Source organism: Eremothecium gossypii, chromosome I, assembly GCF_000091025.4.
Source record: "Eremothecium gossypii ATCC 10895 chromosome I, complete sequence".
Taxonomy (NCBI): domain Eukaryota; kingdom Fungi; phylum Ascomycota; class Saccharomycetes; order Saccharomycetales; family Saccharomycetaceae; genus Eremothecium; species Eremothecium gossypii.
This window is the reverse complement of record NC_005782.2, coordinates 226,482-239,339: the sequence shown is the minus strand read 5'-3', so window position 1 is coordinate 239,339 and position 12,858 is coordinate 226,482. Positions and strand designations below refer to the sequence as shown.

Genomic DNA, 12,858 nt, shown 5'->3' with positions numbered 1-12,858 from the left:
GGATCCCTCTGTAGAAACATTACATACACTTTGCGTACAGGTTCATTGGATTATCCCGAATGCTACAGGAATACAACGAGAGCATTGCTTCTTTTCAGGAAAAGTGCGCGCATGGACCTTGTACCAGCAACAACGCCTGGCAGCGGGATACAGATCTCCTTGGGTTCATACGCTTGGCTGGTACTCGTCACCAGCAGCGAGTTCTCCTTGCCATCGTAATGCACCGAGTAGGCGTGCCCGGAATTCAACGCCGAAGCTACCTGGACTTTAATCTTATAGTTCGCGTCGTTGCGAGGACGACCCATCGTAACAGCGAACTCCAGCCGGGGCAAACCGCAGGCCGGCAGCGTCTTCGGTGCTTCTACAGAGGCGCTATGCCTGCCTGTATTCACCTCTTCTATTAGCGGTCGCGTGGCCGGGCGCTCAGGAAACAGGGACGGCAACGTCCCATCGTCTCCCGATGCTTCTTCGTCCAGTGCCCCTCGCATATGTAGTATCTGGCGGGGGTCATCCATACCGAGAGAGCTGTTTTCAGCAATTTCATGCTTGTAATCGTGTGTCAGGTCTTGTTGCAGGACCTCTACTGCGGGCAGGGCGCCTTTACTCTTCATCCGAGGGAATACAACTGCTTCTCGAGAAATACCAACACTCTGCCGCAGCTCACATGATTCCAAGCACCACTCGACCAATATCTCCCGTAGCTGGTAGTCCTTTTCAATCCATTGCATACATTCTGAATTAATGCAGCAATCCCACACATAGCACTCCTGGCCCTTCTTATCCGCATCCCGCCGGACCGCCGACGTAACTATTGGTATTTCCCATTTGTTCTCCATTATCAGTGGATAGACAATGCTAGCGTCAAATGGGACATCGGGTAGCGGTACCTGGGTATGATGACATACATTGACGAATGTCTTGGTCCCGACGACGAGCGTCGCATCTTTACCGTGCTCTAGCTTGGATTTGATCACAAACCCAGGAGTAGGTACAAATGTAATCACGGAACATTCTTTGGAGTCGATGGGACGCAGCAAGAAGTCCATGACAGCACGTCAAAGTCAAACGATGGAGAACGGGAGCTACTAGTTATGTTGTAGTCGTAGTTGTCACAGCATCAGCCAAAAAAAATCTGCCACAAGCCATGTCGCATGATCCTCCTGCAAGCACTACAAAGTACAGAGACTTAAGCATTCTCCGGGCCTACTATCCGTCCCGAAGGATATATGGTAATAGAAAGTGGTGATGCAGACGGAGGAAGAGGCGCTAACTGCGTCGTTGGCGGCGTTCGACAAAAAGCTTGGAACTTACCGATCGATTAATGCAGGTAACTACGCTGATGATGCAGTATCTGGGTCCTACTCAGTGGTTGTAAACAGTAGGTACGCTATGCTATGTGGCTCCGATTTCGAGGAACCTCTGGATGGCGCGCAGACGCTGCGCGCAGAATGCATTTCTATCCTACGGAGCTCGTTGCCGATCTCTATGGCATTTTTAATGGAATTCTCGATGACGATCTGTTCGCTCTTCATTATCGGGCATTTGTGCACTGCGATGGAGTTGGCAAGCGCATCGCTTGCGGTTATGACGTACAATATCACCGGCCTCTCGCTAGTGGAGGGGTTGGCCACAGCCTTGGACACCGTATGCCCCCAGGCATACGGCTCACAGCGTTATAGCAAAGTCGGGCTCTATTTTCTTCGAGGATCGGCGATGATCATGGTGGGGATGTCACTAACAGCGATTATATGGTTTTTCAGTGCCTCGTGGTTGCAGCTCTTGATTCCGGAGGCGGACTTAATTCCAAAAATACAGCTCTACTTACGAATCATGATTCTTGGGATTCCAGCACTTGTCCTTTTCTCGACGGGCAAACGGTATTTGCAGGCGCAGGCGGTCTATGAAGCCAGCACGTATGTGCTTGCCATCGTGTTCCCGCTGACGATTGTATTCGTTCTGGGGTTCACTCGGCATTTTGGCTTTGTGGGTGCCCCCATAGGCATAGTTACCTCACAATGGCTAATGGTGATCATTCTATTTGTCTTCGCTCGTTCTATAAGACCGGACACTCTGCGGTGTTGGTATCCCTTCATGCAGTCATCCCACCATTTTAAGCGTGTATTTACGCATTGGCGCCCGTTGTGGGACTTAGCATTCCCTGGGCTCGTAATGCTCGAGGCTGAGTTCCTATCGATTGAAGCGTTGACTCTAATCTCAACTTACTTCGGAGTTAACGCCATTGCATCGCAAACAGTAATTGCAAACCTAAGTTCATTAATCTACCAAATACCGTTTGCCATAGGATGTGTCATCTCAAACAGGGTTGCCCACTATGTGGGAAGTGGGCTGATAAAGAACGCCCAGATGACCATCAAGGCTTCGTATTGTCTTGCGTCAATTGTCGGCGTAAGTATGTGTCTGTTCGTCGCCTTCCTAAATAAGCCTCTAGCACGGCTTTTCACCAACAATGAAGAGGTGGTGGAACTTGCACATAGTGTCTCGTATATTCTCGCCGTAAATCAGATATATGATGCATTCAACACGTTTGGAGCGGCCATCCTTCGGGGTCAGGGTAGGCAGCGGCTCGGCGGCATCTGGAATATGATAGCCTACTACATCGTATCGCTACCGTTGGGCTGGTGGTTAGCATTTGGGCCTCTAAAGCTAAAGCTCGCTGGGTTGTGGTACGGCTGCGGCATTGGGATCCTTATCCTCGCTCTTGCATTCTCATGGTATATCTACAACAGCGACTGGCAGCTGATAATCCAGGAATGCAACAAACGCGAAAACACTGAGGTAGAAAACGACATGTTACATTCAGATAGTGTCGATGCCAGTTTTTCGAGCCAGTGACGCCAGCATGGGCTCTGGATCACATATATACGTGTATGTTCTCCTATCTGGCAAAAATAAGTAGAGATTTTTGATAGTATACATTATACATTACGTAGATAATGCATGGAGTCTTTCAGCCGAATATACGAAGATCATCATGTTCAATAGCTTCCTCTTCGTTATCCTTCGCCTCAGATGTCTCGCGCTCATCAAAATTAACCCTTTGCCCAAGTAACCCAGCAAAGAATTCGTCAATCTGCTCGTCCGACCACTTGAAGCCACCGTTGATGGGCGCTTCATAGTTGGCAATTGGCTCCTGAACGGAGTAATTTAACTTACGGCCCTTGGATGCTTTTGTATCAACGTTCTTCTTGAGTTTATTTTGTGAGCGCGCCTTTATAGCTACCTGGACGTTGGAGCCCTGCTGTGCATTAAGTATCTTCTTGTCGACCAAGTCATTTAGCAGAACACGATAGAAGTCTTCGTCATCAAAGATATAAGGGTTTTCACTAGCGTCGATGGCGTTATTATCCTTCTTCCGTGGGTCATAGTTCGCGGGAACGTCAGCATCCTCCTCCTGGCCGCCATCCTGCGCGGAGTTGCTGTCTAGCAACGGCAGCCGTTTCTGCTTATAATCCTCCTCAAAGCCCAGTGGCACCACACCTCTTCTATTTAACTGGGTACGCTTCACCAACCTGGGCATATCTGCGAGCTGGTTGTCAACCTGGACGTTTGCTGGCTGGTTGATGGCCTTGAACTTGGACGAAGAGAGAGCTGTCTTCCCCGATGTGGCGGCAACCTTCGACGACCACATGTGCAAGACCGCGCCTCTATAGTCACGCAGCTGCGAGTCCAGGTCGTGGCACTGCTCTGCCAATGCATCTATGCTTCTCTTCTTTGAGGGCTGGTAGTCTATTTCCGTCTGATTTATGCGCTCCTTATTCTGGAAGGTTGTCCTCAGCTCAGCGCACTTGCCGGCCACCTTATGCAATAGCTTACACGTAGACTCCAGTAGTTCTGCATCCTGCGCATCTAGACGTGATTCCCACGACTGCTTGGTCAGCGGCAACTGGTTGGCTGCTGCAATTGCCTTTTGGAGCTTGATTCGCACGTCGATGGCGCCCTCAAAAAAGCGCGACTGTTCCATGATGGCATATCCCTTGAGGGCGTCGTTCTGCACAGCGGCATTCAGCTTACCCATGGCTTGCTGGGTCTCTAGCCGCACCAGCTGCGAGAGCCGCTCGCGCTTGGCATCCGCGTCCTCCGCGACAGCGCTGTTCTCCTCACCTGCGTCAGACCCACTGTCGCTGTCGCTGTCACCGGAGTCGGAATCGGAGCGAGCGCTCTCGTCAGCGCTTTGCTCACTGGACAACGTAGCCTCAGGGGCGTCACTGTCGCTATCAGAGCCGCCATCGGAGTCTGAGCCTCTGCGGTCAGACTCGGAGCCGTCTTCCTCGCCAGAGCTATTAAAGAGTGCCTCTCGAGAGCCCTTGCTCCCCGAGTACTTGCTGTCCTCGACAAGCACATTATGCTTGTTCCGCAGCTTGGAGCGGCCTACCTGCACGTAGTGTGCGGCCTGCAAGGCCTCATCTTCATCTGATGCTTCGCTTCCTGATGCATTACTGTCGTGCTCAAAAACTTGTTCGTCCTCAATGTCAAAGTCCGGAACTTTTGACTTGTTAGCAAGTTCCGTTATCTGATCTGCAAGCGTCTTGCCCATATTACTCCGCTAGCCAACAGCCACACCGCAGTCCTTGCTTGGTTCTCCGGCCTTGATTCTATAGCTCATCGCAGCTTCGAGATTTTTCATGCTATTTTTCAGAATTTCTTTTTCACTTATAAAACTCACGTGACTACAATTACATGGCTTCTACTCTACAGAAGCGGTACGCCTCGAGCCGTTTGAAGGCGCTGTAGTAGCTCTTGATTTGCAAGTTACCATCCATAGTTTACTGGTTGCTTTTGATTCTGCTTGCTCTCACGTGATTGTAGGCCAATCACAGCTCTGTATTGCGCCACAACGATAGTCTAAAGACGTTATCCATAAAAGTTTTCAGATTCGTGCGGTAGACCAGCAGTGCTAAAAGTCGAGTAACATCGCGTAAAGTACAGCGTATTAGAGCCCGTTCGTCCGCGAAATGTCTAGCAGAGTCTTTGTTCGTTCTTTAGCAGCTGCCGCCAAGGCGGGCGTGAAGCCTCCTATCCAATTGTTCGGCCTGGAGGGTACTTACGCCTCGGCTTTGTTCACCGCGGCCTCCAAGACGACGTCGATCGAGTCTGCAGGCAAGGCGTTGGCCTCGTTGTCCAAGACTATTGCCAAGGACGCCAAGTTGGGGGCTATCCTAGCGAACCCTGCGCTACCAGCTGGCGACAGAACCGTGGTGGTGCAGACACTGGCCCAGAAGACCCCAGGGATGGACGCTGCAGTGCAGAACCTGATGCAGGTGCTAGCAGAGAACAACAGACTGAACCTGCTGCAGGGTGTGGCTGGCGAATTCACCAAGTTGACAGACGCGCACAACGGCCTGGTCCAGGCGACTGTGACCACCGCGCAGCCTCTGGAGGGCAAGCTGTTCAGAAGAGTCGAGAAGGCGCTGGCACAGTCGAGCTTCATCGGCGCCGGCAAGACCTTGAAGCTGGAGAACGTCGTGAAGCCAGAGATTCAGGGCGGGTTGATTGTGGAGGTCGCCGACAGAACCGTGGACTTGAGCATCGCTTCCAGAATCAGCAAGCTGAACCAGGTGCTAAAGGAGTCCATTTAAGCTCGTGATGGGAGCTCCATCCAGACTTATGACCCCATGTTTACCCACGATATCATCACGGAACACCAGCTTGAAGGTCCGGGGGCTGGGAGCAGCGGTCCCCGTTGCGACGCCTGCGCACTCGGAGGCCCTACGCGCTCCGGCGCCAAACGATCTAGTGTAATCCTACATATATTCTCTTAAAGGAAATAGGCCCGTTAGAACCGGCATGCGCTGCGGGCTCGCCGCACGCATGCGCCACTGCCCATGGATATGCGTACACATGACCGCCCCAGGCGGGGCCAGATATTACATTAAAAGAGTCGTATGCTTAAACAACGTCGTAGCCCTAGTGTGGCGTTATAGAACAGAACCGACTGCACTTGGTTGCAGCCCAATAGATGGTATTAAGTGTTTGAGATAAGTATTAATTAGCGCTCAGCTTAGTTTTTTGGAGAGCAGCGTCAGCTTTGCCTCCCGTTCCATCTGGCGCTCTGCCAAAAACTGCTTGTACCGGTCCACCGTCACTCGTCTTTGCTTCTTCTCGTACTCCTCGAACTGCGGGAACTTGGTGCGGCAAAACGAGTCCCATATGGTAAAGAACGGCTGCGCGAAGTTGCTCTTGATACCGAAGTTCTGGTGGTGGATGTCGTGGTACACCGCGTTGTTCGGGAAGAGCCACTGGAACGGATCCCACGGCAGCGCGTAGCCACAGTGGTCGTCCACCGTCTTCATGGTTGCAAATGTGTAGAGCAGCATCTCCTCCCTGTGCGTCATACGAGTGACAAGAGCAGCCAGTGCGGTGCCGCAGGAATCGAGCACAAAGGCCTCCACGGGGTTGTTGTACAGCGCGCCGTACGCGTACGGGACGTACAGGCGGTGGTGGTGCGCGTGGAACTTCCGGTACAGCGTCTTGTTCATGTGCATCAGGTAGTGGAGCCAGAACTGCCATGTATCGATCAGGAAGAACCCCACCAGCAGCTTCGCCACCGACAAGCCGTAGTGGTACGCCACGTATATCGCCTCGTTCGACACCCACCCTGGCGCCGCCTGCCGCCACCGCCACATCGCCAGCTGCTCCATCCCCGTCTGCGGCTCCCCGTCATAGTATACCAGCACCAGCCCCGTCAGCGTCTGGATGATGTGCTGCAGCACCACCTGCGCCAGAACGTCCAGCCTGCCGGCCCTGTTCCGCGACGCTACTTCCTCGCTCGGGTGGATCCGGTACTTTTCCGCCAGCCGCAGCGTATCCATCACGTGGAACAGCCCCGAGAACACCCAGTACGCCAGCACTGGCGCCAGCAACGACAGGTGCCCGTCCGATATCCCTGGCACCAGCGTGGGTCGCGGCTTGACTGCCGTCAACGGCGCGACTACGTCATCCATGAACGACACGTCCGGGAGGAACCGGGGCGCCAGCCTAACGCCAATATCGCTATAAGTGTGGTTTAACATCTCAAAGCAACCTCCAAGTGTCTGACCACGGTTTGCTCTAATCTACGAACCTCCGGTACTAATGATTCTGCGCTAAGGTGATGTCCCGAACGGTCCTGAGAAACGATGTAACGATGTACTTATATAATATTTCAACTCATAGGAGAAAAAGAAATTCTCGTACAGCATCACGCATGTCTCGAAGCGAGACCACCGTCCCGAAGCATGCAGGGTGCTGGCGGATTGGTAATCTTCGGCAAGCAGTCCCGGCGGCGCGCGGGCGTAGCAGGTCGAGGCGAGCCGGGATTTTGCGCTATTTACAGGTGGGGGCGGCGCACGCCAGCAAATGCGGCGCAGGCTGCAGCACCCCTCATCAGAGGCTTTGCGGGGCGGGCGCAGGCGGGGCGGGCGCGGCGAAGGCGCGCTTCGCGCGCTCGCCGAGCTGCTTGAGGATGGCGCTCTCCTCGCGAGCCACGTTGGCCATGCGCGGCAGGAACTGGTGCTGGACGGCGGGCAGCGCGGCCCAGTGCTTGGCGCGGTCGCCCATGCGCCAGGGGTCCTCCCAGTGGACGGTGGCGCCGCCGCGCGCGCGCAGCAGGCACTCGCGCAGGTCCGCGACAGCCTCCTGCGTGTAGGTGGGGCGGTACTGCGCGGAGTACCAGATGTGGCCGAACTCGTTGCGCTTGCGCAGCTGCTCCGCGGCCTTGCGCTGCGGCACCTCGCGCAGGTAGCGCAGGCGGCACAGGTTCTGGTACAGACGCACGCTCTCCTCGTGACTGGCGAGGTCGACGACGGCCATGCACTTCCAGATGTCGGGGCGCGTGGACGGCTTGCGGTTCTCCCAGTTGGGGCGGTAGAAGTTCTTGTTGATCTGGCGCTCCGTGAACGTGGGCAGCTGCGAGTAGATCACCTGCCCCGACTCCAGGTTGCGGAACACGAACACCTGCGGGGCGTAGCCCGCGCGCTGCAGCCAGCCGGCAGGGCGGAAACGAGATGCTCCGACGGTCTTGCTCATCCTCGGTCCCGGTCTCGAGTGGCAGTGGTGCTGGTGCGTCGCTGTGCAGCTGGTGAGAAGAACGCCCAAAAAATTTTGGCAGGGCGCAACGTCGCCAGTGATAGTTGATCTTGGCCGCGCAGCTGTCAGCAGCACGAGCAAAGAACGCGAGCGAATTGAGGCTTGTGAGCGGCCGTGGAATTGGATCGGGGTAGTGGCAGCGACAGGCGAAACAGCGGGCTAGGTGCGAGATGCTGCAAGCGAGTTACGGGACGGCGCCGTCCACACGGAACGAAGCGCTGCAGCAGGTGATAGATCGGGACGAGAACGGGCACTTCTGCGCGGTGTACGACTTCGCGCTGTGCGCGACGACGGAGGTGGGTGTGTCGCCGTGCGGCAAGTGCCTGGCGTACCCCAATTCGGCGTGCAGGGTGGTTCGGGAGCGGTGGCTGTGCGCGTTCTGCGGGAGCTGGAACGCGGCGGCGGGGGTTGGGGCGCGGCGACGGGGCGCGCACTACGCGGTGGGACTCGGGACGTCGCCCGCGGCGGCGCAGCTGGTGTTTGTGGTGGACCTGACGATGGAGGCGGCGGAGCTGCAGGCACTGAAAACGCACGTGGCGGCTCTGGTGGGCAGTGTTAGCGGGCGGTTCGGGCTGGTGACGCTGACAGACGGGGCGGTGACGGTGTGCGGCGGGCGGGGGCGCGCGGCGGCGGTGCCGACGGACGAGTACCGGAAGTTCCAGCTGGAGCGGCTGGACCCGCAGCCCCTCCTCAAGCGGCACCTCGGGGAGATGAGCGAGCTGTGGCTGACGGCGGAGGAGCTGCTGGTGGCGGTGGGGGCGCTGGAGGCGCAACCGTGCGGGGCCGCGCAGGAGGAGCGGCCGCGGCGCGGGACCGGGATTGCGTTCTTCGTGGCGGCGCTGTTCAATATGCACAGGGTGGGGTTCGCGCTGAAGGTGCTTGCGTTTCTCGCGGGTCCGTGCACGCAGGGCCCCGGCAAGGTGGTGTCCAAGAGCTACAGGAACCACATGCGCGGCCACTCCGAGCTGCAGAACCGGAAGGCACGGTACAGCTCCCAGGCGGCGGACTACTACCGGTCGCTGCGCGAGTTTGCGCCGGCGGTGAGCTACGATGTGTTCATAACGTCCCTGGACCAGACCGGCGTGTGGGAAATGGCGCAGTGCCTGAACCACGTTGTGCAGTACGACACACTCGTGGAGGACCGCTTCCACCTGGACATGCACGCGTACGCGCGCCGGCTCCGAAACGAGATCGTGCCGCACCAGGTGAACCTCATCACCTCGGACACCGTGCTCGTGGACGGCTGCTTCGGGCCTGTCCGGAAGCTCCCGCCGCTGCGGAACAACTACTCGGACACGGAGCGCGGCGTGGGCAGCACCACAACATGGGCTTACAATGGCACCCTGCTGTCCGCGGACGAGCTGTCGCTGTGCTTCTCGCTGTGCCTCGCGCCCTCGGTGCGGCAGTCGTCCAAGGAGAGTGCGGCGCCAAACATCACGCTGCAGGTGGAGTTTATGTACGAGGTCCACGGCGAGCTGTGTGTCGCAGTAACCACACTGGTGCTGCCAACCACAAGCGACCCTGCCGCGCTGAGTCTACCGCAGTCCTTCAACGCTACCATCTGCTGCGTGTCCTTCATGAAGCGCATCGCGTGGGAGATCCTCAACGGGCACTGGCACAGCTACAAGCTGCACGACTGGTGCACCGCGCTGGACGACCTGTGTGTGCGCCATCTGGACTCAGGCAGCTTCAACGCCTCCCAGCTGGTCCAGCTTAGCTACTACCTGCAGCGCAGCGCACTTCTGCGCCTTGCGCAGACCTCGCCCGACGAGTGGGCGGTCTACCTCCTGGCCATTCTGCGTCGCGACAGCACACAGTGCCTCCACATCTGCCGCCCGCTCATCACAATGCTGACGCCGGAGCGCCAGCAGCTGCGGTTGAACCCCGATGTGCTGCGCGATGTCCGGCCCATGGTCGTCGACGCCTCGAACTACGTGATCGTCAGGTACTCAGATCCCAACGATTCCGCGCTGCACGCCGTCCGCGCCATGGCACAGCAGCTGCAGCTGTCGCGCTGGCCTGTCCCGTGGTACAAGGACACCCCTATCGGGAAAAGCCAGGACCGCTACGTCCTCAGCAGGCTGGGCGTCAGCACCGCCAGCAATCTCCCCAGCTCCGAAGTCTCGCTGGATGCTTATATAACGTACATACATAGCAAGCTCTAATTCATATTTGCAGGGATGCGTGCGCTGAGCCCGATTAGCCATCCAGTGGCTCGCGCTGTAGCCCTCGTCGAACCACATCAGCGTCTTCCGTCACACCATTCCGTGTCTGATGATGTTACGTTGGCTGTTTCAGTCTCCGTGGATTGTGTCCGGAAATTCAGTACAGGGCACCATTTAGTTCATTGTTACATCAGTAGATGATGTTGAAGAACGTTTTGAACAGTTGATACAGAACGCTGTACAAAGTCTAATAATATTCTGTCGGTATTGCCGTAGGATGAATTTCTGCTCGAAAAATGCACAAATGTATTATATTCCGGTGGGGCTGACAAGTCTTCAAAAGGACTTAATAGAGATACTACTATGTATGCATGCCGAGAGCTTCCTCGAAGAGTTTGGGCCGAGCGAGGCGGTCATGCAGTCAGCAGCGCAGATTAAGACGGAGAAAGAACCCGAGGCGGTGGAGGGACTTGGGCTGGGGCCGCTGACACCTACACAGATGAACACCATGCTTTTGCGTCACCTGAGGGCCGTGGCCAACCATCCCTGCCTGCTCGTGGACCACTACATGCCGCGGAAGTTTCTGCTGATGGAACCGGGAGAGGAACTAATTGCAATGAGCGAGAAATTTCGTGTGCTAAACCAGATGATGGAGGCGATCCTGTCGCGGCGGCGGCGGCAAAGGCCGCTGCAGCTGGTGTTGGTGTCGCACTCGGTCAAGGAGCTGGACCTGATAGAGGGATTCATGTTGGGGAAGATGGTGAAGATCAAGCGCTTATCCGGGACGAGCCTGTTTGACGAGAAGCACCAGTATACGGAGCGGGGCACCGCAGCCGCCGAATCCAACAGCACTCTGACCAGCGGCTCCACGCTGAAGGATACGTCGCCGGGCAGCGTCGAGGGAAAGCTGTCTTCGGGCGAGGCAGGTGCCGGCTACACGACTGGGGGGATCAAGGATGACTATGACTACCAGAACAGCAGGCGGCACATGCGGGCGGCGGACGACGGGGCCGAGCGTCAGTGCGACCACGAAGACTGGCTATTTTTAGCCACAACAACACACCTCACCCACTGCACCGATCTGTTTGATCAATACGACGTGGACGTGGTGCTCAGTCTCGACCCGCTGCTCGATGTATCGCTGCCCGCGTTGCGCAGTGTGCGCAAGCAGAGCAAGTCCGTGCCGCTGGTAAAACTGTTCGTGCAGGACTCTGCTGAACACTTCATGCTGACGCGCGGCATCTCCGCCGAGCACGAGGAAGATCACATCTACGATGCAGTTGGCCACTTTATCAAGAACAGGGGTGTTCACAGACAACGTCTGGGCATGTCAGCGGCAGCCCTAGCAGAGGTGGTCACCGCGTTGCTGGAAAACTGCGAAGCTGCGACTGACCTAAAAAGCACTAAACCAACAGACACGCCAAGTGAGCTCAGCATTGTCGACGCATTGTCCGAGCGGATTATGCTTCTGAAACTGAACCACACTCCCTATGAGCTTCCGCTACAGCGCGGTCCCTTTAGCATGAAGAGCTACCAGCTGCAGCTGAAGCAGCTAATCTACGCCCGGCTGGAGGCCTGTCAGCGAGAGCAAGAATGCAAATGTGCATACATTCTCGACAGACGGATGCAGGAAACTGCCAACCTTAACCGCCTAGACGAGGTGAATGCCGAGGCAGGCCGCCTGTTCCAGTCCCTAAAGGACGAAGAAAAACTGGTGGTCGACTCGGAAAGGCGTCTGGAGCGCACGCGCGACGAGCACGACCGGCTGCGCGAAAAGTCCGCGCACCTCAGAAGGCGCAAGGCCGAGCTGGAGGAGCTCTTGGCAAGCTCCGATCTCGACAGCCGCGTCTCCAGCAAACGCGCCAGACTGGCTGAGCTGCGGCAACAGCTGATGCCCCTGGAGCAGCAGAATACCGCCATGGCAGACAGCAATGAGGAGCTGCGCACCCGCTACCAGACCAGGTCCTCCCACGCCGCCACGCTCTCCTCGGCCCTGGCCTCTCTCCGCGAACGCAAGGCTGCCCTCACAAAGGAGTCTACGGGGCCCGCCACCTGCTGGATGGCCGCTTCCGCGACCGAGGAGCACGACCGTCTCCAGACGGAGCTCAACGACCTGGTCCAACAGCGCCATTTCCTGCAGAAATACATCGATACCATGAAGTCCCAGTATGCGATCACCAACCTCGACGAACTGAACAGGACGCAGCACAACAAGAGCGGAGCAGCCACTAGTCGCGTACGAACTACAAGAGCAACCTCGCCCACATACATATAGAGCTCTTCAGCGCTTGCCTGTGCCATGCGAACCTTGTTCCGCGCCCGGCCAGACCGCCGAGCCGTGCGAATGGCCGCAGTGCACATCTGCAGCGGCACATCTACTCCCCTAGCATAATCAACCTAATAGACTACCTCAGGTACGGTTGGCCAAGGCTCATCTCATGTAAGCATCGACACATCATTCGTGTTCCGCGATAATTATAATCCAGTCTTCGCTATTCTATAGTGTGCTTGGAAAAACATATAGTGATGCTTACGGTAGCTTAACTCAATTCTTATATATACGGGATTAATTGAATAATCACCATTAGCACGTCGGAGTTCTGCCTGC

At 56.5% G+C, this 12,858-nt stretch overlaps 8 protein-coding genes across 8 annotated transcripts; 4 read left to right on the top strand and 4 right to left on the bottom strand.

Moving 5' to 3' along the window:
- Nucleotides 1–62: 62 nt before the first annotated feature.
- PIH1 (Pih1p) lies at nt 63–1,046 on the bottom strand (the record flags this gene model as incomplete). The annotated part of the gene is made up of 1 exon (NM_207833.1): nt 63–1,046. One exon carries the CDS (start codon nt 1,044–1,046, stop codon nt 63–65), a length of 984 nt encoding a protein of 327 aa, NP_982480.1.
- Nucleotides 1,047–1,245: 199 nt separating this feature from the next.
- On the top strand, nt 1,246–2,853 carry AGOS_AAL063C (MATE family efflux transporter; the record flags this gene model as incomplete). Its single annotated transcript, NM_207832.1, has 1 exon — nt 1,246–2,853. One exon carries the CDS (start codon nt 1,246–1,248, stop codon nt 2,851–2,853), a length of 1,608 nt encoding a protein of 535 aa, NP_982479.1.
- Nucleotides 2,854–2,968: 115 nt separating this feature from the next.
- On the bottom strand, nt 2,969–4,555 carry BFR2 (rRNA-processing protein BFR2; the record flags this gene model as incomplete). The annotated part of the gene is made up of 1 exon (NM_207831.1): nt 2,969–4,555. The coding sequence occupies one exon, from the start codon at nt 4,553–4,555 to the stop codon at nt 2,969–2,971; it is 1,587 nt and encodes a 528-aa protein (NP_982478.1).
- Nucleotides 4,556–4,973: 418 nt separating this feature from the next.
- Nucleotides 4,974–5,597, top strand: ATP5 (F1F0 ATP synthase subunit 5; the record flags this gene model as incomplete). Its single annotated transcript, NM_207830.1, has 1 exon — nt 4,974–5,597. The coding sequence occupies one exon, from the start codon at nt 4,974–4,976 to the stop codon at nt 5,595–5,597; it is 624 nt and encodes a 207-aa protein (NP_982477.1).
- A 417-nt stretch (nt 5,598–6,014) lies between these two features.
- SUR2 (sphingosine hydroxylase) lies at nt 6,015–7,031 on the bottom strand (the record flags this gene model as incomplete). The annotated part of the gene is made up of 1 exon (NM_207829.1): nt 6,015–7,031. The coding sequence occupies one exon, from the start codon at nt 7,029–7,031 to the stop codon at nt 6,015–6,017; it is 1,017 nt and encodes a 338-aa protein (NP_982476.1).
- Nucleotides 7,032–7,383: 352 nt separating this feature from the next.
- MHR1 (mitochondrial 54S ribosomal protein mL67) lies at nt 7,384–8,025 on the bottom strand (the record flags this gene model as incomplete). Its single annotated transcript, NM_207828.1, has 1 exon — nt 7,384–8,025. The coding sequence occupies one exon, from the start codon at nt 8,023–8,025 to the stop codon at nt 7,384–7,386; it is 642 nt and encodes a 213-aa protein (NP_982475.1).
- Nucleotides 8,026–8,255: 230 nt separating this feature from the next.
- On the top strand, nt 8,256–10,250 carry NEL1 (GTPase-activating protein NEL1; the record flags this gene model as incomplete). Its single annotated transcript, NM_207827.2, has 1 exon — nt 8,256–10,250. One exon carries the CDS (start codon nt 8,256–8,258, stop codon nt 10,248–10,250), a length of 1,995 nt encoding a protein of 664 aa, NP_982474.2.
- A 277-nt stretch (nt 10,251–10,527) lies between these two features.
- On the top strand, nt 10,528–12,525 carry HDA2 (Hda2p; the record flags this gene model as incomplete). Its single annotated transcript, NM_207826.2, has 1 exon — nt 10,528–12,525. One exon carries the CDS (start codon nt 10,528–10,530, stop codon nt 12,523–12,525), a length of 1,998 nt encoding a protein of 665 aa, NP_982473.1.
- Nucleotides 12,526–12,858: the final 333 nt, after the last annotated feature.